General features: G+C 50.5%; 1 protein-coding gene across 3 annotated transcripts; it reads left to right on the plus strand.

The window, feature by feature from the left end:
• The first annotated feature begins 10,727 nt into the window (after positions 1 to 10,727).
• On the plus strand, positions 10,728 to 21,826 carry Awh (LIM/homeobox protein arrowhead). Of its 3 annotated transcripts, none has more exons than XM_018028976.2 (6): positions 10,728 to 11,059; positions 15,509 to 15,825; positions 19,345 to 19,562; positions 19,718 to 19,966; positions 20,256 to 20,465; positions 20,700 to 21,826. In XM_018028976.2, exons 1-6 carry the CDS (start codon positions 11,054 to 11,056, stop codon positions 20,804 to 20,806), a joined length of 1,107 nt encoding a protein of 368 aa, XP_017884465.1. In that variant the 5' UTR covers positions 10,728 to 11,053; the 3' UTR covers positions 20,807 to 21,826. The 3 variants fall into 3 exon arrangements, with proteins under 3 accessions (XP_017884465.1, XP_017884468.1, XP_017884467.1); XM_018028979.2 differs by having other exon boundaries at positions 20,739 to 21,826; XM_018028978.2 differs by having other exon boundaries at positions 19,721 to 19,966.
• Positions 21,827 to 21,885: the final 59 nt, after the last annotated feature.

Here is a 21,885-nt window from a genome sequence, read left to right on the forward strand (position 1 = left end):
GTATAAGACTTTTTTATCTTTAAAACTAGAGCGAAACTATTAGTCATGAGATCATAGTAGCCGACATTGTGAGTGAGCCTACTATTCTTTCTTATACAATACTTATTGTGGCAAGATTGTGAGAGCGGCGATCTGCCTCAAGTGGTATAAGTCGTTATGTGGTCAGACCTCCCGATTGGAGAACTAGCACACACTCTCACTAGTTGCGTTCTCTGTCTAACGCGCTAGAGTTTCGCCCGAAGATCGATTCTCAATCTGAATTCTCGACAAACACTTGACGGCGACAGAGTCGATTCGTTCGGGAAAAATGTCGACGAAGTAATTATCTCGAATCTAGAACAATGGTTCACCTAAAAATTCCAAGTAAAACGCTCGAAACCGGAGAACATCCGGTGAACTAGCACAATATTTGAGTTCAGTTAAATCGATCAGCAATGTGATTTGTTCGAATACAAGATACAGATGTCCTTTAGGCTGCACAGGTTACGATCGTAGAAATGTTCGCAGAAAATCCCTTGTTCCTTTTCATGGACAACGTGTCACCGCCGACGATCGCCGTGAAAACTCCTAAAGAAACGAGAAAGATCGTCGAACTGTCGGACACAGGTTGCGACGCCAGAGTGCCTGTGTCTACTGTCGGCCGTAAATCTAATCGCTGCCGTCCCGCGAGATCGCCGAATATCCCGTCGAGCGAAAAGTGGAAGTTCTGCGAGGAGAACAAACCTTACGAAAGATTCGAGCGAAACGCAATGGAAACCGACGAGTGTTGCTTCGTTTCCATTCCCAGAAAGGGCGGACTCGGCCAGGTAAATCGAATCTGACTTTTCGCGATGAGCAAAGCACGCGTCTTTCCTCATTCTACGAATTAATTTAGTCGTGCTGGCAGAAGCATTCGCCGGCGTACGAAGATTTCGACGATACGGGATACAGAAGAAGATCGGACGACTCGAGACCCGGTGTACGAGTGTTGCCCGAGGCGTGTTCAAATGGGAATCGTCGGAGGCGAGACGACGACGGAGTAGAGGATCCCTACCGAACCGAGCCGAGTACGGTTCGTTACGTCGATCGCGAACTGCCACGTCGAAGTCCAAACGAGCATCAACGTTATCCAACGTCGTGGTCGAGGAGGTCGGAAAACAAGAATCTGGGACCGAAGAATGGTTCCAAGTGTACAAATCTCACCTATCCTACGATAGATACGAACGATCCCCGGACAACCCTCGACAGGAACAATGAGATTCATCGTTATCTCGAGGATAACTATCCGCTCCGGAATGAGATCCGAAATCGTAACGAGCACTGGCAAAGATGCAACTTTTTCAATTTCAACGACCACGAGAAGTTTTTCGACGAAACGTCGCAGACGTTCCCCAAGTACAATCCGAAAAATGAAAGAGCGGCAAGTAGCTCGTGTACGCCGAGCGAGGTGTCCAGAGACTGGGACGATAGAAGTTGCGCTGCTAACAGGACTCGGTCCAGAACCTGTTCACCGCCTAGCGATCGACGAAAAAGAACCCAGACGTATTCAAAGAGCAAACCCTTCTACGAAGAAGAACAGCCGGAGAATACGCAAGAAATATTTCCGAACAATTTCGCTTTGCGAGTTCCTTCGGAAAAGACTGGCTGCTTCACCGAAGGATCCAAACGATACGTGGATCGCGCAGTGGACAAGGACAGCTTGTCGGACTTGCATTACGCGTGCACGTCCACGTACCCCAAGTCCGTCATCGACGATAATGAACCGGATTACATATCTAAGTGTACGGTGAGAACCAATTTCTGGGACTTTATCCCGTTGGACGATGGCAACGATAAAAAGCGTAAGATTCCCTCGATCGAGAAGAGCAATGCGCACCAGCAAGGAGCTCCTCCGTCCAAAGACATCGACCCAAGACCGAAGAGAAGATCCGTGACCAACGAATCGATCAATGCCACTCCTCCGCTTTCCGCTGTTCGCCCTGAACTCGCTCGCTCTACGCAAAGGTCTGGAGCCGCCTGCAGGAAAGGTAATCTTGACCAGACAGAAAAACTTAAACGACGTCCACGCGCTTCAAATCCTAACGTCGAAGAGAATACAGATTGCGAGGAACAGAGCGAATGCGAATCGAAGAGTCGAATCAAACTTGCTAGCAGACTTAATTTCGGATGGATCGGTAAGAATCGATCCGATCTGAAGAGAAGCAGTGGTTTACTAGCCAAATCCGAGTCCAGCAACGAGCAGAATAAGAAGAAGATAGTAGTGGATAGCAACTACGTGATGAATATCTGCGAGAAGACGGTGGCGAGCTTGAAACGAAAACTGGATAAATCGGAGGCAGAGAAGACTTTACCGACGACGGGGGCGTATTTGATAACGGAGAAGAAGACGAGATCGGAGGAATCCAGTTGCTCCAGATTGCCGGTGAGGATCGGCAATCGTCTCAGATCCAGGAATCCTATATCCCACAGGATCCATCTTAAAGCCGACGTTCCGCAGCGACAGAAAGCGAAGCAAGAAGACGATTCGTCTCGGTTAAACGCGATCAGATCTCGCACGAAGCCGAAGGTGAAATCGAGTCTGCTGGCGAACGAAGTAGCGGACCTGGTCGAAACTTCTGAGCACGGGCGATCGATAGGCGAAGGTGGCGGTGAAAGAGAAGAAAGTTCCGCAGAAGAAAAATCGAAATTGAGTGAAAATCACGTCGTCGTGAAGGAATGTTCGTCGGAGCTTTCGAAGGAGATGTTGCAAGCCAAATCGAAGGATTCGAATGATCTCGCTAAAGCAGAAACAAGTTTGGATAATGATTTTATGGAGGAAGAGATCGATCGGCTGTCTCGGGCAAGCAGCGGTCTCCAGGAAAAGTGTTGCTTTCAGCTTGATGACGGAGAGAGCATGGTCTGCAGCAGCAATTGTGATAAAGACAAGATGAATTTCAGTCCAACAGGATTTCGTTCCAGAAAGCATACTGCGACGATTAGAACGCAGTTTTAACACGACTCATTGTACACTGTACATACATGCATACATTCATTCATCTGCGCGAATTTGTCAAAATCCACTGTCAACAGAAATTGTCGTACGTACAAAAGTCTAAACACTGCATATATTGCCAATAAATTCGTATACAAACGTCGATCAAACTTTTAAACGATCGCATAGATTTTTTTACCCTCGCGATCGCCGTACCCTGATACTTATGTATCACGATATTGAATCGGAACGAGAGGGTGTTAGTCGGTCACCGCGTGCAGATGGAGAAGGCGTGCGTGTCTAGGAAATCGTAGGGGATGTGGCATGGGTTACCTCAAAAGAAGATCCCGAATGATACCAATTATGTCATCAACCCACCATACAGTGTTCCCTCCGTCCGGTCCCCTGGCTCCGTTCGCTCTCTGTCACATTACGGATTTCACCCGCATGTCAACCCCTGCCAATCTCGTCACCCTCGTATTTTGTTCGCCCGTGCCTTGCTCGCCCCCTTCTGCGCGGAGATCCGCGCAGCACAATTCCAGAATCACCAGAAAAATATCTAATTATCCTTCGTGCCTCTTTTTACGCTCGAGATATCGCGATCCGAATAAAAAACTTATATTTTCTCCTTCTCCGATGTTGTATCCGTTATCGTGGTACTATTGAATCTCCGAGCCTGGCGCGTGATCGTGAAAGGATAAAATAGCAATCTAAAGAGAAACTGTAAGGAAGTATCTAATTGCAGATACACGTAAGTATCCATGTGTAGATGTAGATACACGGAAGGGAAGGGAGAGCGATGCGGCGCGTCGAAAAGGAGGCGAAAGCAGAAGAAGAGGGAGAGGACGGACGGATAATCAAATAACCTGCACGCACCGTATAAATTATCAATCAGGCCGCGATTGTGCAACCCCAACGGAGAAAGAGGGAGGGACGGAGAGAAAGAGAGAGAGAGGGAGGCATGCTCGGTGTATAGAGCGTAGGACACAGGACGATGTTACACATCGCAGAAGGGAGATGCGAGTGACCCTGCAACGGTTATCTTCCCCTGGTGCGTGGGCGTGCGTGGACGTGAGTTCACGCCCTTGCTCTCCGACTTTACGCCCGCGCCGTGACACGTGCGAGTGCGAAGCTGCGAAGGGGGTTATTTAGATGCGTCTGACGTTAAAGCCGACCTCCGCGTGTCATCCGTGTCCCCCCATGCCCCCGTCGAATTACATTCAACGAAATTCGGAAAAAACGACCCGACAAAAATCGTCGTCGCATTCTCTTCAGTTTCATTTACTTTTTAATTAGGCATGAAATTAGGCGTTCGAGCACGAAGGGAAGGTGCTCGTAACGTACAGCGTTAACTAAGGGGATGATGTTGTTACACCGCGAGCGTAGGCGCGCATATCCACGTAGCAGATACACGTCCTACATATTCGCATCGGAGATTCTAGAGCGACACGTGTGCTGGATCAGATATACATACGATGTATCCCGAAACATTTTCGGTAGACCGTGCAAGTCGGATAAGGTATCTGTCTACCTACCTTCCTACGTACCATGTAACGCATGCACGGGAGACGAGATTCCATCGAGTAGTATCTACTTCTACGCACGTAGATCACGCACGGAAGGAGTGAGAGGAACTGTACACACGTACGCGCGTCACCCAATTAAACGGCAGAAGGGAGCACACACCCCGAGGGGCCCTTCGCAGAGCATCCAAATTAATCCTTACCTAATTCAGCCAACTTCTGTTTCTCTTCGCACTTGCTTGCCACGCGATTTAAACGCAGCGAGTACGAAAAGTATTGATACAGTAACTTCGCAGCCGAGACGATCGGGCCTCCAGCGGAGAAGCGAGTAAACGTTGAAATCGTAGGCACGCGTTCCTACGCTCAGCGAAGCGGAATGCGCGCATTACGAAGGGACGCTGGGTGCAGCCACGCGCCAAAATAAAGGACCACGGGGGAGATTAAATACGTACTATGTAGTTTCGTATAGCCGCAGGCAGTGCACGATTGTGCATCGAGGTATCGTAGGACACGGGGTTTCGGAACGTTCTCACGTTAGTAAGTGCATGTAACCGATTCGTCGCCTCTTTGGCACGTGGCCATCGGTGATGATCGAGGAGATAGTTCGTCAAAAAGCAATCGTCTGTACGCACAGGTTGCCTCGCTTTAGATACGTAGTTGCACGAGCAGAGCGTACGTCACGAGATACAGGTATGCGGTTTATTTATCGGGTTCGATCGAGACCGAGGAACGCGTAAATGGCCGCGAGCCTTTATTTAATAAGTTGTTATAAATTAAAGGGCTACCGCATATCGAGCCACCCTCGGCCTCGGCATATTTATAGCGACTATGAGCGAAACGAGTACGAACATGTAAATCATGTTCTCCATCCTCGTTCTCCGGTTCCCTTGACTATTACGCTCGCTCGCCGCGCGTCCGTCTTGGCTACCGACGGCGGCACGGTGTGCCGTACTTACCCGTGAAAAAAAGAACGTGTGCATAACTCGAACACGCACGCCCTGGATACCCCTTTATGAATTTATCTTCGGCAATGAAACGACAAACGGTTTTAATTGCCGCCCCGAGCTACGCGCTCGCTCCTTGCCTGCCTCGTTATCTTCCGCACGACATTCGCCGGCGACCATACTACCTATTTATAAACGTGATAAGTGGATGTAACTCGGGTTTCCCTTTTGTATCGACCGAATTACAGTTAATTTCGGTAAAGCGACGGACGATTTCTCCGGGGAAGCAAATTTTCGGTGTGTATTCGGAAAATTGCTCGCTGTAGGCAACGGGGAAATTGGATAGTTTGCGATCGCAGCGTACCAATTCTCGGCACGACGATAGTTAGCCAGAGTAGGCCAATGATCCGATTACCCTGGAAACTTCTTAGCCGGAGAACAGCCGCGAACGGCTCGACGATGTACGTGCTCGTCGCTCATCCGGTACGCGGAATCGACATAAGGCATTGTTACCAGCGTCCCCGGGGGATAAACCGAGATCAAACGCTGTTAACGCAAACTGTCTCCTCCCTTTCGACCCTCGTTCCGGTTAAGTTCATTTCGCTGCCACGAATGCTCGTTCGCTCCGTGTCTCGGATTCTCCGTACTCTCCTCGCTTCCTCGTAAACTAAAAACTAAAAGGCCGAGCGAAGACGCATCGATCAGCTGCGAAACTGCAGCGACGCGCGAGCAAAGAGCGACGAGGATCATTATACGTTTGTAAGTTGCGTGGCTCTCTATAATCCCGCGATAGCGGCGCGATGGGACTTAAAGCCGCCGCGCCGTGCCGCCGTCGGCTCATAAGTCATTCGAGCGCGGCGAAGAATGGACGATCCGACGAGGACACCTCGGTTCCTATCATTTATCGAACGGAGACGGGAACAGGCGAGGAGGCCGAGTGTCCCCGAAAATCATGAAACCCACGCGGTCTGCTCGGGTTAATATATTATATCTCACCTAGTGGGATACGCGAGACAGAGAGAAAGCAAGAGAGGGAGAGAGGGAGAGAGAGGCTTTTATACGGGCACCGCGTACGGGGTATTTATGTGTCGCCGCCTCGCCTAAGCGTTTGATATATGAACTATGAAGGAACGATATTCGTGACCAGGATAGAGGGTAAAACATAGGGGACGAGAACGAAGGAGGAAGAAAAGGAACGAGTGGCGAAACGAGAAAACCGCGACAGGATTTTTGAAATATGGGCATAGAACGAATCTCGGTAAAAACATTTCTCATCTCCACGGTGTTCAAAGTATTCGACGAGATCCAACGCGATACTCGCGAAATTAAGCGTTGAGCTCGGTGATACCTCGCGGGGGAAACGCTGTGCCTATCCACCGCGATTCGAGGAGCCGAATTCCTTTGAACGAAAGACCGGGAGCTGAAAACAGTGGGAGAGAGACGGGAAGGTCGGTTGATTGGGTTAGCTCCGTGATTGCCGCTCGCGACTTCTTTGCCATTTCCCTTCCGAGCACCCTCGAGACTTTGAATCAGAATTTCCACCGTTCCCCCATTCTCCGTGCGAACTTGTCCGAGTCTCGTCCCCGGAAAATACAGAAACTGATAAACCGGCAAACGAGGTGTACGACGTCGCTGACACCGGATCTCTGAAAAGTATTCTTGGCGAACTGTTCGACGTTTCGTAATCAGGCATGCAAACGACCCTTGTCAATAAAAAATCGCGACGGCCTGCGATGATAGTGGCACGCTCTCGCTCGTAAACGTGTTTCCCCGTGAAATACGCGCAGATCGGATGCCACACTGTTTCGCAAATGAATCCCTCGTCGACGTCTTACGACCGCTAATGATAATTGCGTACGTTGGTTGGCGACACTCGCATTTATTTAAGAAACCTGGCTCGCTACATCGTTCCGCGTTGCTTCGCGTTCGAACAACTCGAAGAAGGGAGCCTGGAGCAGTTTGCAGGTGGGCCCCGACGGTGCCCCGGCCGCCGTGGTAATAAATAAATTATGAGTCGAAGGAAACTGAGCGGGGCAGCCGCGGCGAGTTACGGTTTCGCGTTAAACATGAAATACGACGAGGCGCGCAGACGTACGATATTAAGTAGCAGTTTAACATATTTTAATTGCCGGTATTAAAAATCGTTTCACAGCGTCGTCGCTGAGCGGCCTATCCTAATAAACCCGCGCGGATCGTTTCTCTATAAAGGTCTAATCTCTTTTCTCGCTGTACATATATCAACATTTACGATTCCATTCTACCAGCCGACAGGCGAAATCGTAACGATCGGACCAAGGCCGGAAGAGACCTTATCCTTATTAACATTGTAATTGCCTTCTGATCGAGACGAGGAAGAAATCGAGGCGAGACCACCACTGTTTTACGACGATTCCGTTTTTATGGACGTCTTTCCCGTTCCGACCGCGATAGCCAGTCCGTCGACGGAGGACGTATCGTTGCACGCGAGAACACGAGAGACGAGGGGCGTATTTGAAGCGTATCGAAGGACGTGATTTACCAAAGTTCGGTTTCCAAAGCCACGATACGAAGGCATTTGGCACATGGATAGAGAATAGGCAACACGGATAGGTTCGACAAACGAACACACGGACACGGGACGTAGGTGGACGAGTCGAGCTTTGGGTCCGGGCTAGGCAGTGCGAAGTCAGTCCCGCTCGATGGTGCCGGTATGACGTGGTAAATTATTTATTCACCGCCGCGGTTGCGGCCGCGGCGACTGCGGGTGAATAATGGATCTTCGTTCTCGCCGCGAACGGCACCGAGAAACGTTATTGATCACCGAAATATCAAAAGTAGGCGTATCCATCACCCTACGGATGGACCACCATACGCATAGCTACGGGCGAAACGTGTGTCGAAACGATACGGTGGAAACGCGCGTGTAAGTACTTACCTACACGTACGATCGCGACCGGGACGCGACGAGAAAGGAGGAGAACGGATGGACGGACAGACGGACGGACGGACGGATGGACGGATGGAATGCTCGGGCCTGTTCCGACAATAAAATCGATTTTTCATACCAGGCATTTATCATACACCCGCGATAATGGGTGTGTATGGAGATACGGTATAAATATTTCGAGGTAAATAATCGTTAGCTCTCGCGCACCGGAGTGTGGAGAGAGCATTAATAATATCGGTGTCCTTTTCACGCGCTAGAAGGAATTGACAGCACGGTAGAATCCTTCGTTACCAATGACTGAGATTATACGTGCCCGCTTCGGTCGCTTCACCTGGTAATAACCGTTCCTCCTCGTTTCTCTTCTTCTCTCCGCTCTCGTCTCCTCGCCTCGTCCACACCTTTCTTCGATCTCCGAGAAATTCGAGTGGACGAGGACACGTTTACACGCAAGTGCCTCCAGCGAAATTTGTTGCAACGACTTCCCTAATGTTCAAGTGGCTACACGCCGGACGGTGGTTTTCTCGCGCAATTAGGATCCCGCTGGTTTCCAGGGAAGGGGTGTCACTTCCGAAGGGCGATTCACTCGCGGGGCAGCAGATTCGCATCCTAGAAGCGGGGGCCCTTTGTTCGATCGATCGAGCAAATTTTTCGGATGGCTCGTCGAGGGCCAAATTATCGTGACGACAAGTGCACGTTTCACGGTCGAGCGATCGTCGTTCGACCGGATACAATAGTGGTCGACTAGCAAACGAACGTCCTTCTTATCTTGGCAAAAAAATTCTATTTGCCTCGCCCGCGTAACGTAGATAGGCATCTCGCCCTCTTTGTCCATCGCATACTGAGCGGAGCGGCATGGGATCTGCCATCGCCGATCAAAGCGGAGATTCATTTTTTCTCGTATTCGTTCGCCGGTCTCGGTTTTCGTTAATCGAAACAGCTTAGTCAGCGGAACGAGAACGGCGATAAATCAGTTAGAAACGAGCGTGTACGACAGAAACAATTCGATTCCGTCGGTTAATTTTCGTTCCGTTCGCGGATCTTACGAAACGTCGACGATGGGCGCGGGGCGAGTCGAACCGGAGCCAGAAGAGCCTCCACGAATACCTCTCTCTCTCGTAACGTCCATGACAAATCCGTGTCGATTAATCTCCGGCGAACGCCGACGCTCGTCCGTGTTTCCGTTTATTAGCGTCGGTAGACACCGGCCGTTTACAAGGTGCAACTATGCGGCCAGGTGGTCGCATCGTGAAACTCGACCGGACGAAAACCCTTGCCCCGACCCCCAGCTGAGAATTCTCCGGGCTTCTTACTTTTTATTTCTCGCCTCCTACAGCGTTACCTCTTCATCTCGGGGTATGTGTGCCACGAAACTCGACCCGGTGGGAGACTCCGTGGAGCCGAGCGAGCTGCCGGCATAATTACACGATCGATATGCTAAATATCTCTCGCCTCAATCACGTGAACAAACGGAGGCGCGCGCTAAATTGGATTAGCCCGGGGATTGCCGAGCGCGGAGCGGAACGAACGCTCTGTTTGCTCTCACCGTCGCGTCGTGTCATCGCGTTTTTAGTCAACGATCTCGCACGATTACACGTTCTTCTGCAAATTAAATATAGACGAACGGAGTCAATTGTGTCGTCGGAATTTTACCCAGGATCGTCATAGATATCGGACGACGTGTGAACCTTCAAACACATGGGCGACGTCGTTCCACCGTTTGCGAAACCGACTGTCGCGACTGTGTATAAAATACGGTGCTTCGACCTGACCAAAGGGAGGCGGACGGTGGACCGAGAGGATTCTTGTTTTTCCATAAATAATAACGACTCGCCGCCAACTTGTGGTTCTCCTATTCTACTTATTGTCACGCGTAGATTCGTCACATGCGAAGAGGCTCGTGTCACGATCTTGTAAATATTCAAGTACGCATGTTCCCGGTGGATTGAAGTCCCGTCGCTTCTTTCAAGAATCCAACCAGCCGAGCTGTTGCGTCTTCGAAACGGCAGGATCCAATTAAAGACGAGAGGCGCGATTTGGCAAACATCTTAAAAATCTCCGGTTCCCCTCGAAATCTCGCGGAAGGGTTTCCAACCCCTGGGTGCGCACCCCTTCCGTAACCTATCGGAACGCGCCCTGCAATTACGGCGGTCCCCTCTCGTCGGTAGTCTCGAGAGACGGATCTTCGAGAATGATCGCAGCATTCGCGACCAATCAAAAAAGCGCAGCATCCTTCGGATCCAGAGGCTGCGCGCCCGCGCTCTCGACGTTGGTTTCAGTTTTGCCAGCAGGCGGGTCGCTGGTCGACCAATGGGAGAATTCCCGTCGCCCATCGAATCATGGAAGCCACGACCACTGGACAGGGAGACACTGTACCAGAACTCTCGCCGTGTCCGTGAGTTCTCGCCGTACGTTACTCGCTACCGTAGCCGGTCCGGGTCCGGGTCCGGGTTCGAGTTCGAGTTCGGTTGCCGGTCCGGGAATCACGATATCGCTTGAACTCGGCATCGTTCACGGCATCGGAACATGCTGCGCTCCTCGGGCGTAGCTGTCGCATCCTCGCGGTCACTCGTTCATCCCCTGGGAACCGCGGATTCAAGTGTCGATCGCGAATTACGTTATTGTGATCAATAAACTATTTGCTAGTAGGAAGGGCTGCCGATTTGATCGTCGAGGAGACGAACTGACTGGTCGTTCTAAGCCACGAACAGTCATGAAGGTAAGCATAAGTTTTAGCCGAGTTCAGCGCGAGTATATGTTTACAACGCGACGATCAAGTAAAATGTGATTACACGAAGCGTGGGTACTTCTACGAAACGGACCCGGATGAAATCGCATGATTCTTAACAGACGAATCAAGACTTAACCGACCAGCCCTCTTCCGTACGATTAATCGCGTTATCCACACGTACGCGTATTTCCCACTCCCCGGATTCGTTGCGGTCTAACGAGGCTGACGAGGATCAAAATGCGTAAAAAAGAAACGGATGAGAGGAATCTTTGGCTTCAGAATCTCTCATTATCAATACCGCAGTTTCAGTTGATACCAGCGACCGACACCCACGGATCTGTACTACAAGATCTAATTGTATCGAGCAAGAAATTACAATCAAGAAAGAGCATTCTACCGGAACTGCGCCGGAGATGGGTTTACACCCATGTATCTATGGGCGAACATGCGTTGGATGTGGGGATACACACGCAAGATGCAACTATAAAACATACCTACGCAGACGCAGGGCGAAATCGTAAATAGCAGTAAGATCAGATCCGAGACGCGACGCGGCGCATCCCACGCGAAAGGACCTTTCAGGATGACGTCCAGTGCGTGTGTGTGGTCCAGTAAATTGTCGGCGTAAGGCGCAAAATGGTGCATCAGCCTGATCCGAAGTTATATGGGTGCGCTCTGAAAGGACTCGTACCGGAGACGAGGAGGAGACCGGCGCGCGTGGTTATTTGCTCGAATTCCCGCGACGATCCCCTCAACCGAATCACGATCGTGACATCGGCGAATCCGGCGGTCGAATAAATAATTTATTAATCGTTTAGCAGTCGTTATCGGAATAGACGCCGCGCGAGATTTTCCAATCGATTATGTATTATCGGAGACGAACAACGTTCGCGAAGCTGCTAATCCCTTCCGGGTCGAGGAAGAGTCTAACGAACGCGTCTGTCGAACATAATTTTCAATGGACAGCTTCTCCGTTAACGCGTTCTCATTATCGCGCATAGTCGATGCCCGCTTGTACCTCTCGCAAAGGTATAATACACATTTATTATATACTTAACGGTTGGTCTCGTCGGTTTCGGTTTCGGTCGCGCTATTAGCAGACGACTCGTAGCTAATCGCGAGACGAATCTTTTAAGTCCGTTCGGTGAGAGACCGCAGCGTCGGGGAGCGAGAGACGTCGCGTTACATTGTGTCGCGCTTTGGAGAACCAGAAATCGGATGGCGATTTAAATAGATTTCGAGTGGCTTCTCGAGTGGATCGTTGACCATTGTATACCTGCGGGGGATCGTTTTACCCCATGGGACCGCGCGCGAGTTTTTCTACGTAGGCGTGAAAAGAGGCTCGTGCCCTTGGTGCCACTTGAAAAGCCGCTGCGAAACTCTGAACACAAAAACCGGAGAGGCATTATTTTCCGTGGACCACTTCCTTTTTCTCGTCCCACCTCGCCCCCTTCCTCCCCAGCCACGGCACCTTTCGCGGTATCCTTCCTTCGAAAGGAGGATACCCGTAGCGAGCCACTTTGTCAACTTGTCACCTGGACCCAGAAGATGCGCGATGCTCCTCGGGATCGGGAAGAAAGAGCCGGGGATCGTTCTTATTCCTATTCGCACCAGGAAGTCTTCGGCTCTCTTCTTCTTATTCTCTCGCGGGATAGAAGGCTGCCGCCACGATACTTTCGGTTTCTCTTATTATCATCTCGGTTACCCCTTCCCATTAACGTGATCGATCGTTCGTTGCTTCGCGAATCTCGTGAAAATTGTCGAGATAAGTGTAGGATACAACGAACCTTTGAAAGCTTCCTCGAGCCTTCGAATTGTTGAGGAAGCAAGAATCGTTTCGTGACTTTACGATCGACTCGACGATCGTCATCGTCAGAGGGTGGAGAGCCGGTCGAAGGGAACGAGTATCGGTTTCAATGGACAGCGTGTCGCGTATACCCGAAACTGACACGAAACCGCGAATACCGTAGGAAAGCCTGCAGCGGGGGACCCTCGGAGGACCTCCCGTCGACAGGCTTTCAAGTTTGAAAGTCATACCCCGGTGATGTGCTACTCCGTCGACAAGGGGACCGAAAGCGAAACCACTCGAATCCCAAGAATGGGGCCTCATGGCCGTTCTGAATAGAGGCGTGTACAAACCCGCTGTACGAGCTCTCTACCCCAGCCCTATACGATCCCTCTCTCTCTCTCTCTCTCTCTCTCTCATCCCTGCGAAACCGATCTACCTTTGTGTAAATAAGGCAATAAGTCGAACGAAGCGGGATTACTCTTCGCTTAACGCCGTAGATCGGATTATGCGAGATAATAAACAGGGACGAAGTATCGATTTCACGGGACACAGGAAATTTGAATGTCCTATTATTTTTGAACCGATAGGAATATCGCAGGACGAAGTAAAAACACACGTACTACAACTTGTTTTCTTCTCACGAGTGTCTCGTTTAGGCTACTCGAAATCGTAATTTTCTAAGGTAGAAAAACAGAAAGGAAATCCACGAAAGAAGTCCAACGCAGCCTCGAAAATCACGCCTCTGACAGAGCGTGCGACCGCAGAAAGCGAGACGAGGGGACACACCTAGTGCAGGGTGTATAAACGGGAGGGTATGTTCGTCGTAACTTATGGGGCTGGTCCAGGGTGACGAGGCCGTAGCGCGCCGTGTCTCTACGACGCGATGGGACATCACAATGCGCGCGTTCTCCGAAGCGTTTCGTGTTAGCTGGTATAGGCATAGGCAGGTACATATTGCGTTACAATACGTATTATGGAAGTTCGCCATTGTGGGGTCCCGCGACGTATGGTTAACCAGCGACCGTGACCAACCGAATGTTCGCTCCTACTCGTCTCTACGGCGTGCCTTCGGGATCGCCCCGACGACGACGTTGCGAAGATCGAGAAGGGGTTGAATTTCAGGGTTGCAATTAGCAGAATCTTCGTATTCGATATCGTTGCCTTTACTTAATGCCCGTTAATCGTTCCTCTTATTTATTGCGAGTACGCTACCTCGCGGTCGGCAGATCTGAATTTAAAGTCCGAGGCCGAGGTTCGCGGTGAATCACGTCCAGCTTTTTCATATCGGAAGGCATATATTAGACTAATAGCCGAAAGGAGTCTAATCCTCCGCTTTACGATCCCGCCTCGTTGTCACCTATAACTCTTTGTGCCGCGACCGGACCAACCTCTCGGCCGTGTCGTCTTTTCGCGTCCCCGTGGCTACTACGATCGCGTCGTACGTCGTCGCAGCTACGCGACACACGAGCGAACCGCATATTTAGTCTGGCCGATATTTTAGCCGAGGATTTACACACCGAACGAAGAGCCTGACCGATTTACGACCCGGACCGAATTTGCGTGTTGCAACAATTCGAAACGACCATCAGCTGTTCGTTATGGAACCGTTATCGCGTCACTGTCTTCCGTCTTTCCTGGTAGAACTCGCAAATGATCGTAGCATCAGCATCCCCTCGTCGAGGTTTATTTAGTCCGCACGGGGCACGCCTTGCTCGTTCAGGAGTCGTTTATCGCTCGGCCCGTAACATTCTGTGACCGAATACACGCGTACCTACGTAGTGAAAACTTGTAAATGTCGCCGGCACAATAGGAGAGAGGTTTGGAAGGCGGTTGGCCATTTACGCGTCCCATCGGAGTTTCGGCATGTGAGCGAGGGGACGTTACGGGGTGGTCCCGTTGCTCATAGGATTCGAGGGTCCCTCGTAGCCGGCGACAAAGCATAAAGCCACCTCCATTGCACGCGGGCATGCGTGTTACCGTAACGTAACAGGTAACAACGCGCGAAAGGGAATGTCGGAGGGTTCTCGAGTCCAATGTGTACATACATGGTACATGTACATGCGTACATATGTACGTCTGTACCTTCCTAACGTCGAGTTCCGTGGTTACATTGGGTTCGCGTGTTAACGCCTCTCCGTGGGGTGTCCTCTCCGCTTGACCAGCTGTCTGTACCGGTTACAGGCCGTACACTTTGAATTAGCCCGGGATTCGATGAGACCAGTCTTCGGATATCGCGTTCATGGCCCTCCTTGCCGAAATACCTACAAATCTGTGTGAACGTCGTCATGGTGGAGCATAAGCGAAGGAACTGTGTTCGGTGGGATTGCGAGAAACGAACAGAAACGAATATATGGGAAACCGCGTTGTAACTTGGGACAGATCGATCGGGACGGGCGCATCCATCAAACGCGACGCGACACGGCGTGACAAGAACATCCGACAGTTCAGTTTTCTGTCAGGTCGCGTACGGATTCAGACGAGACACAATACCGATCACGGAGACCTTCGCTTCGCTACGCTGCTGTTACATTTTACGGATATCTACATGTTTTACAGACACCGAGATACAGTAGTTTTAAACGTACGATGAGTCGCGTAAACGATCTTTGATCGAGATCGATCGGGGATTGAACGTTTTCTATTCGCAGACGGAGGTGGAAGACGTAACGAGCGACGGCGGCGTCTGCGAGGGCACCGGGACGAATCTGAGCACGGCCGAGAACAGCGGCCTCCTCGGGTCAGGAACGGTCCAGGGATCAGCGGGATCGGGACCGGAAATCGCAGGGAACGTGATGGAGTGCGGTGGATGCGGAGAACGCGTTCGCGAACGAACGATCCTCTGCGTCGGTGGCCGTACTTGGCACTCGAGGTGCCTGAGATGCTGCGCTTGTGCCAGGCCTCTCCACGATCAACACTCCTGCTTCCTCAAGGGAATGCGACTCTACTGCAGGCACGACTACGCTTTGTAAGCGATCGATTCTTACGTACTTCTCTGCGATTATGCTAGACCGAACGGAACGGGGTGGTAGTCGCTGCCTTTTAAGCGCGAACGGGACGATCCAGCGTGCTTTTCGGGCGAAAGAAATTGAACGGATCAATTAAGGAAATGATAAAGATATCGTGTTCCGTCGAACGAGTGTACGCTGAGCGTGGCACAGCTATCGCGAGAGCGTAACTGCGTACACCGCGCGTACTGGGAACCATAAATCCGGACTAGCAGAACGTGATACCGTCTTGTCGTCGGGATGCGTATTCGCTTCGAACGGGAACTCAACGATCGAGAGATATTCAATTACTTAGCTGCCTACGTGTCACCCGATAACGAGAAAATAAAAGTAGACGTCCGTTAACTCTAATATTTAAATCAACGGAGCTACCTACCATCGTGGAATAATAAAATCTGCTAAGAGAGTAATATACTAGGTTTGCGATATCGATACTATAAATAAGGATCCGTTGCATGCTCCTCGCTCGTTGACTATGGAAATTTCTCGTTAGCAAAATTCTTAGCGCGCAAACCAGTTTGGTTTCCACTGCTGAACATAAATTAGCGGTAACGTTTCTATAAATTGGGGCGAACCGATTTCCAACGTTTACGTCCTTCGTTCCTGCTCCTGTTCGGAAAAACGTTCGATTCGCGTACACGCGTTGTCCGACACGCGTTTCCGATAACACAGGACGGTTTGTCTCGGATATTTTCGTAGAAAGAAAGGGAGGATGAAAGAACGAGGTGAAAGAAGCTCGCAGTGACTGTCCGATTGTACGCCAAGTATTCGAGTCGAAGACTTTCGAACGTGTTTATCCAACTGCCAATCACTCAGCGTAGGCTCGGTCGTCCGGCTGTTGCGCTCCAAATCTTGATATCGGATGATACGTGCGCCCACGGTCACCGATTTAATTTGAATCGACGAAAGATCGTAGAATTTGGCAATGATCGTGTCGGGTCCTATCGGCATTCCGATTCGCCTGTTTCTTCGTGGACTTTTGGACGGTCGAGGCATGGTGGTGCGTGCCGTGTGCGGGAGGTCCTCAGGAATCCGCCGCGTAATTTTTTCGACTGACGCTTTTCGCCTCGTAATGCTGGCTTACGATGACCCGGTCGACAGGATCCACGACCCTAAGACTCGTCGACAACCGGACTCGCAGTGGAGCGGGGGCAGGGGGGAGGGCCACTATTTCGATTTACGCCTCTCGCCGGTGATAAATGATCGGGAACTAAAACTATCCGCGCTTTACACCTTACGTGGTGGGTGATAAGAAGAATAAGTGGGAAGGAACGCGAGGGAAAACAAAGAGCTTTGTGACTCGGTAAGGAGCTTTCAGGGGCTAATCCGTTCCGCGGGGATCTAAATCGACATTACGATAAAACAATCGTTCGCTCAAAATTCAAATCCCCGGCTAGACGTACGCGTGGGCGAGACGAGAAAGTTATAGTCTCGCGAGAGCGCAATGAATCGGTGCCTCGGTTCGTCGAGAGACAATAGGATTAAAACGCATTCGTTTTATCCGTGAAACATTTCCAATTTACAACACGGGTTCATAAATTGTGTATCTAGCTAGGTGCAACCGCGTTCCCTTCCGTTCCCCTCTACGTACCGCGTGAAGCGGCGTTCACGGACAGTCGACTCATAGAAAACAATCGACTCCATTAGCTGCGACGCGGCGCGGCGGCTGAGAATATCTGTATGCTATCCGGTCGCTCTCAGTGAGAGCGGATCGTCCTCTTAATCTCGCGAATGCTGGCGGCGAGCGGCGGCGCGGCGGGTGAAATAGTTATGGTGGGTGCATCCTCACCGTGTAAAGTCGCTACTTTCTCTGATCGTAATGGGGTGGCGGGGCCACCGGGGTGGTCGCGTGGCCCCCATAAGATACGTCCGCGAGGGAGAAGGAGACACGGGAGCCGTATAAACAGCCAGGCCTCGAAGAAGGAATCGGGATGCACTTTCCGTGTTCATGAATATGATAATGGGCTAATGGCCGCTAGTCGTTGTTTAATTACCGGTCGCGGCGCGCACACCGACCACACCGGACACGCCGAGGAAGCCACGGTGCTGCTCCTGCTCCTGCTCCTGGCTCGCCTCGCCTCGACACCGCGCCGGCCTCTGTGTTTGCACCCACAACACACCCACCTTCCTACCCATTCATCCGGTCCGCGTGTGTGCGTGCGTCGTGTCGGCCGATCGTGTACCGGCAAACTACACGGCTACCGTTTACATCGGCCTAGCTTCGAGCTGAAACTTTTTCACCGAATCCTATACGGCGGAGAAGGGCGTCGTGAACTTCTCGCGAGAGCTTCCAACCGAAGTCGATGTCGAGTCGGTGTCCGGTTGAGAACGAAGAAAACGACGAACGAGGCCGGAGGGTGTGAGGATTTTGTTGTCGACACCGACGCGACGGAGTTCCGTGGATCGTCGCGCATCGATCCTCGGAATTGTGAGCGAGCAAGCTCGCGAGGTAAAAATGCAGTCGGATCGCCGGTATAATCCGGTAACGGAGGATCCGAGTATCGGGTCAAGCGTAATTAACGTATTAGCGCTTTAACTCTCTTTCGTAGAAAGTCTCCCCCTGTCTTTACGAATCCTCCTCTCGTCAGAATGACAAACGACAGAAGATCGTTTTCCAACGGCGAACTTTTCCTCTCTCGACTTTCTTCTTCTCAGTCCGTCGTCGCCGCTGCTGCTTAATTCTTTTTCGAACACCTCTTTTCATCCTTCCTTACATTTCCTCCTTCTCTCACCGCTCGACTCATCCTTTCGCTCCGTCTGTTCCCTCGTTCGCTCATAGTCGTTTTTGCCAGCGCCTCCTCGAGCTTACCCGTACACGCGAACGCACCGATCATTTATTTGTCACTTGTTCGTTGAACAGGCTACGCGGCTAGTTCGAAGCAAACGCGCATTCGTGCGCGACGCGTTATCTCGAAGCATCCTTCTGCTCCGACTACGAATTATTCCTTGCGAGTATCGATAATCGCCCCGTACACGTGCGTACTTCGTTCCACGTCTCTCGATAATTTTCCGGTTTCGCACTCGATCACCGCTAATGGTGACGCGCCGCGATTTGAATTTTCTCTCGACGTTTCTCTCGAACGCGAATATTACTGCTCACGATCCGTCTGTCATCAATGTCGTATACGTGATTGCCGGTGTACTTGATACGAGCAAAAGGATGGATGAATCGTTCAAAGAGGTAATCGATGAATTAGTTAAATCGATCATTAATTTTGAAACGAGAAAGTAATGTAAATAATTATTCATTCCAATATTCAATATTACGACTCCTCGTAGACTCGCCCATCGCGATTATTAATAGCGTCTCCGAGAAAATCGCGATTTTTTACATGTACTATGAGTATCATCAGCGGAACGCCCAGCTATTTAACCAGAGACACAGGTCCGAGATATACGGTGTTATTTAGCTCGTCAGCAAATCGACTGACTCTTCGATCTTCGAAATTTCGTTACCATTGTTGGTTCTCGTTTGTCAGAACGTTCGGCGCAAAGTGTGCGAAATGCGGGCGAAGCGTGGGAGCCGGGGACTGGGTGAGACGAGCCAGGGAGAGAGTGTATCACTTGGCATGCTTCGCCTGCGACGCGTGCTCGAGGCAGCTCTCCACCGGCGAACAATTCGCCCTGCTAGACGCCAGGCTGCTCTGCAAAGCTCACTACTTGGACGTGGTCGAGGGGAACAACACTTCCTCCGATGGTGAGACCGTCACTCGCGTTTGAAACTCGATTAAAAAAAAGAACATCCACCTCTCGGTCTCCCTGGCCGTGTCACGCGTTTCACGACGGAACCTCGGAGGGTGAGATCGACGGGTGCGCGGAAAACGGAACACGTATAATTGGTACGTTTCGCAGAAGGCGGTGACTCCGAGAGCGGGCACAAAGGCGGTAACAAGGCGAAGAGAGTGAGAACGACGTTCACGGAGGAACAGCTATCCGTACTTCAGGCGAACTTCCAACTGGACAGTAACCCGGACGGGCAAGACCTCGAGAGGATAGCGCATGTGACCGGACTCAGCAAAAGAGTTACTCAGGTTTGGTTCCAGAATTCTAGGGCGAGGCAGAAGAAGCATCTGCACACGGGCAAAATGAAAGGGCAACATGGTACTTCTTGCGTTTGTTTCTTTCACTTTCCACTTTCTTTAAATCTCTCCGGTGTAGAGCACTCGCTCTACTACCTGTCTACTGTTCCCTGCTCTTTCTTTATCGTTTGTTTTTCACTGGGACAATCGTTTGGGTAGCGTACTCGATGAGAGCCGTACACCCAAACCCGTTTCAAATCTATTTCCGAGACGAATACGAGTAAACTCAGTTTGAAAAGATTTCCAACATCGTTGCGATGCGAGTGCAATATTCGAATATCGAAGAGGACGATCATTATTGGCTGTTGCAGTTCATCAATCATCGCCGAATTCGACTGCGTCCGCGGGCGATTTCGGTCGACACATCAATTTACATCTGACCTATTCGTTTCAACATCAGCAGCAGCAGCAGCAGCAGCATCACCACCACCACCATCACGGGCAGCAACCGGCGTCGGCCCAGCTGATCGTCAGCCCGGCTACGTGCAAGAGCCCCGCGCCATCGATTTATCAGAATCACGGTAAGAATGGCATAGATCTATCTGCATGCACGGGGAATTTGTTGCGCGAAATCGGCACTTGACTCTCGATCCGTAATTCACCTATCTATGCAACGCGGACGGAGCGTCGAGAATTGTGAAACCGAAACGCGTACAACTATTCGAATCATAACGTGGGAACAGCAATTTGATGAAAATACTATGTGTATCGAGCGATATGTGTACCCAAGGAAATCGAAGTTTTGCTTTGAAAAGGTCTGCTATCTATCGCAACACCGTCAACTCTGTCTTCAGGCTCGGAACAGTCGATGGACGAACTCTCGCAAGATTCTATGATGTTGTCGATGCCGAACGAGGTTTAATCGCCGCGCCTCTGCTACCTACGGTTTAGCCGCATTGTAAATAGTACTTCTCGCGTAGCGTTGATCAAGCTTCCTCGGTGAACGTTTTCCGCAATATTCCACACCATCGAATTCGTATTTATTCCGTCTCGCCGTCTCGCGACGATTTTAAGTTAGGAGACAATTTCTCTTTGGCAACGCGCGTCCCTCCGTTCCCTACTCGCCGCACTACTTTAGTACCTATGCTCTGCAATAAGCTAAATTAACTCCTTCAAACGACGTTTTATATGTACGTATAGCAGGGTAACTGTACTTGATTGGGAGTCATAAGAGGATATTATTGGGAATCGACGATCGTCGTTAAGATGATATACTTCAAACGATCGGAAAGCGTGTACCGAACGTTTTGTATGATCTATAATTTCAAACGAAATCCGCCCAAATCGTTGTTGAACTTCGAGCAGAATGTACAGGCGTGCGTCACTTCTACAAGACTGGCTCTCTCGCATTGCATATTGAACGTAACGTTATCCAAAGCGTATATTGATGAGCGGACACGCGCATAGAAACGAGACGAAAGCTTCGCTTTTTTCAAAATCTACGAACGATTCGAATGGCGTTCCATAAAATCGGAAAACTTGATTCGTCGACTCAACGTAGTCGATCGCGAAATATCCTTCGACGTCCTGAAAGAGGGGTAAATGTAATTTTCCTTCTTTCCCTAGAATAGACGTGGACGAGACGAACGGTTGTAGTTATCTACGCGTATTACTTACTGTTAGTCGTCGCTGATCCTCGATGTAATCGGGGTGTCGTTTTAACGAAAGTGAGAAATTAGGCGAAGCGGTCTCGAGGTAGTCCCGAGGGGTCTCGTTTCCTCTCGAGACCGCGCGGGGAATATCACGAAGCAGTGTTCCGAACGAAAGTATCTTTTACAGTGTTTAGACAATTAATTGTAATGTAATCGTAAAAGGGACATTATTTAATATACGTGTACCGTCATGTAAATATTGTAAACTAATTGTAAGTATTGTATAAGTATGAAATATAAAATGTTGCACATATTCGTTCGCCTGAGTGAACGTTTCCTTTCCACCCTT

Source organism: Ceratina calcarata, unplaced genomic scaffold (genome assembly GCF_001652005.2).
Source record: "Ceratina calcarata isolate Rehan_Ccalc_2016 unplaced genomic scaffold, ASM165200v1 scaffold48.2, whole genome shotgun sequence".
Taxonomy (NCBI): domain Eukaryota; kingdom Metazoa; phylum Arthropoda; class Insecta; order Hymenoptera; family Apidae; genus Ceratina; species Ceratina calcarata.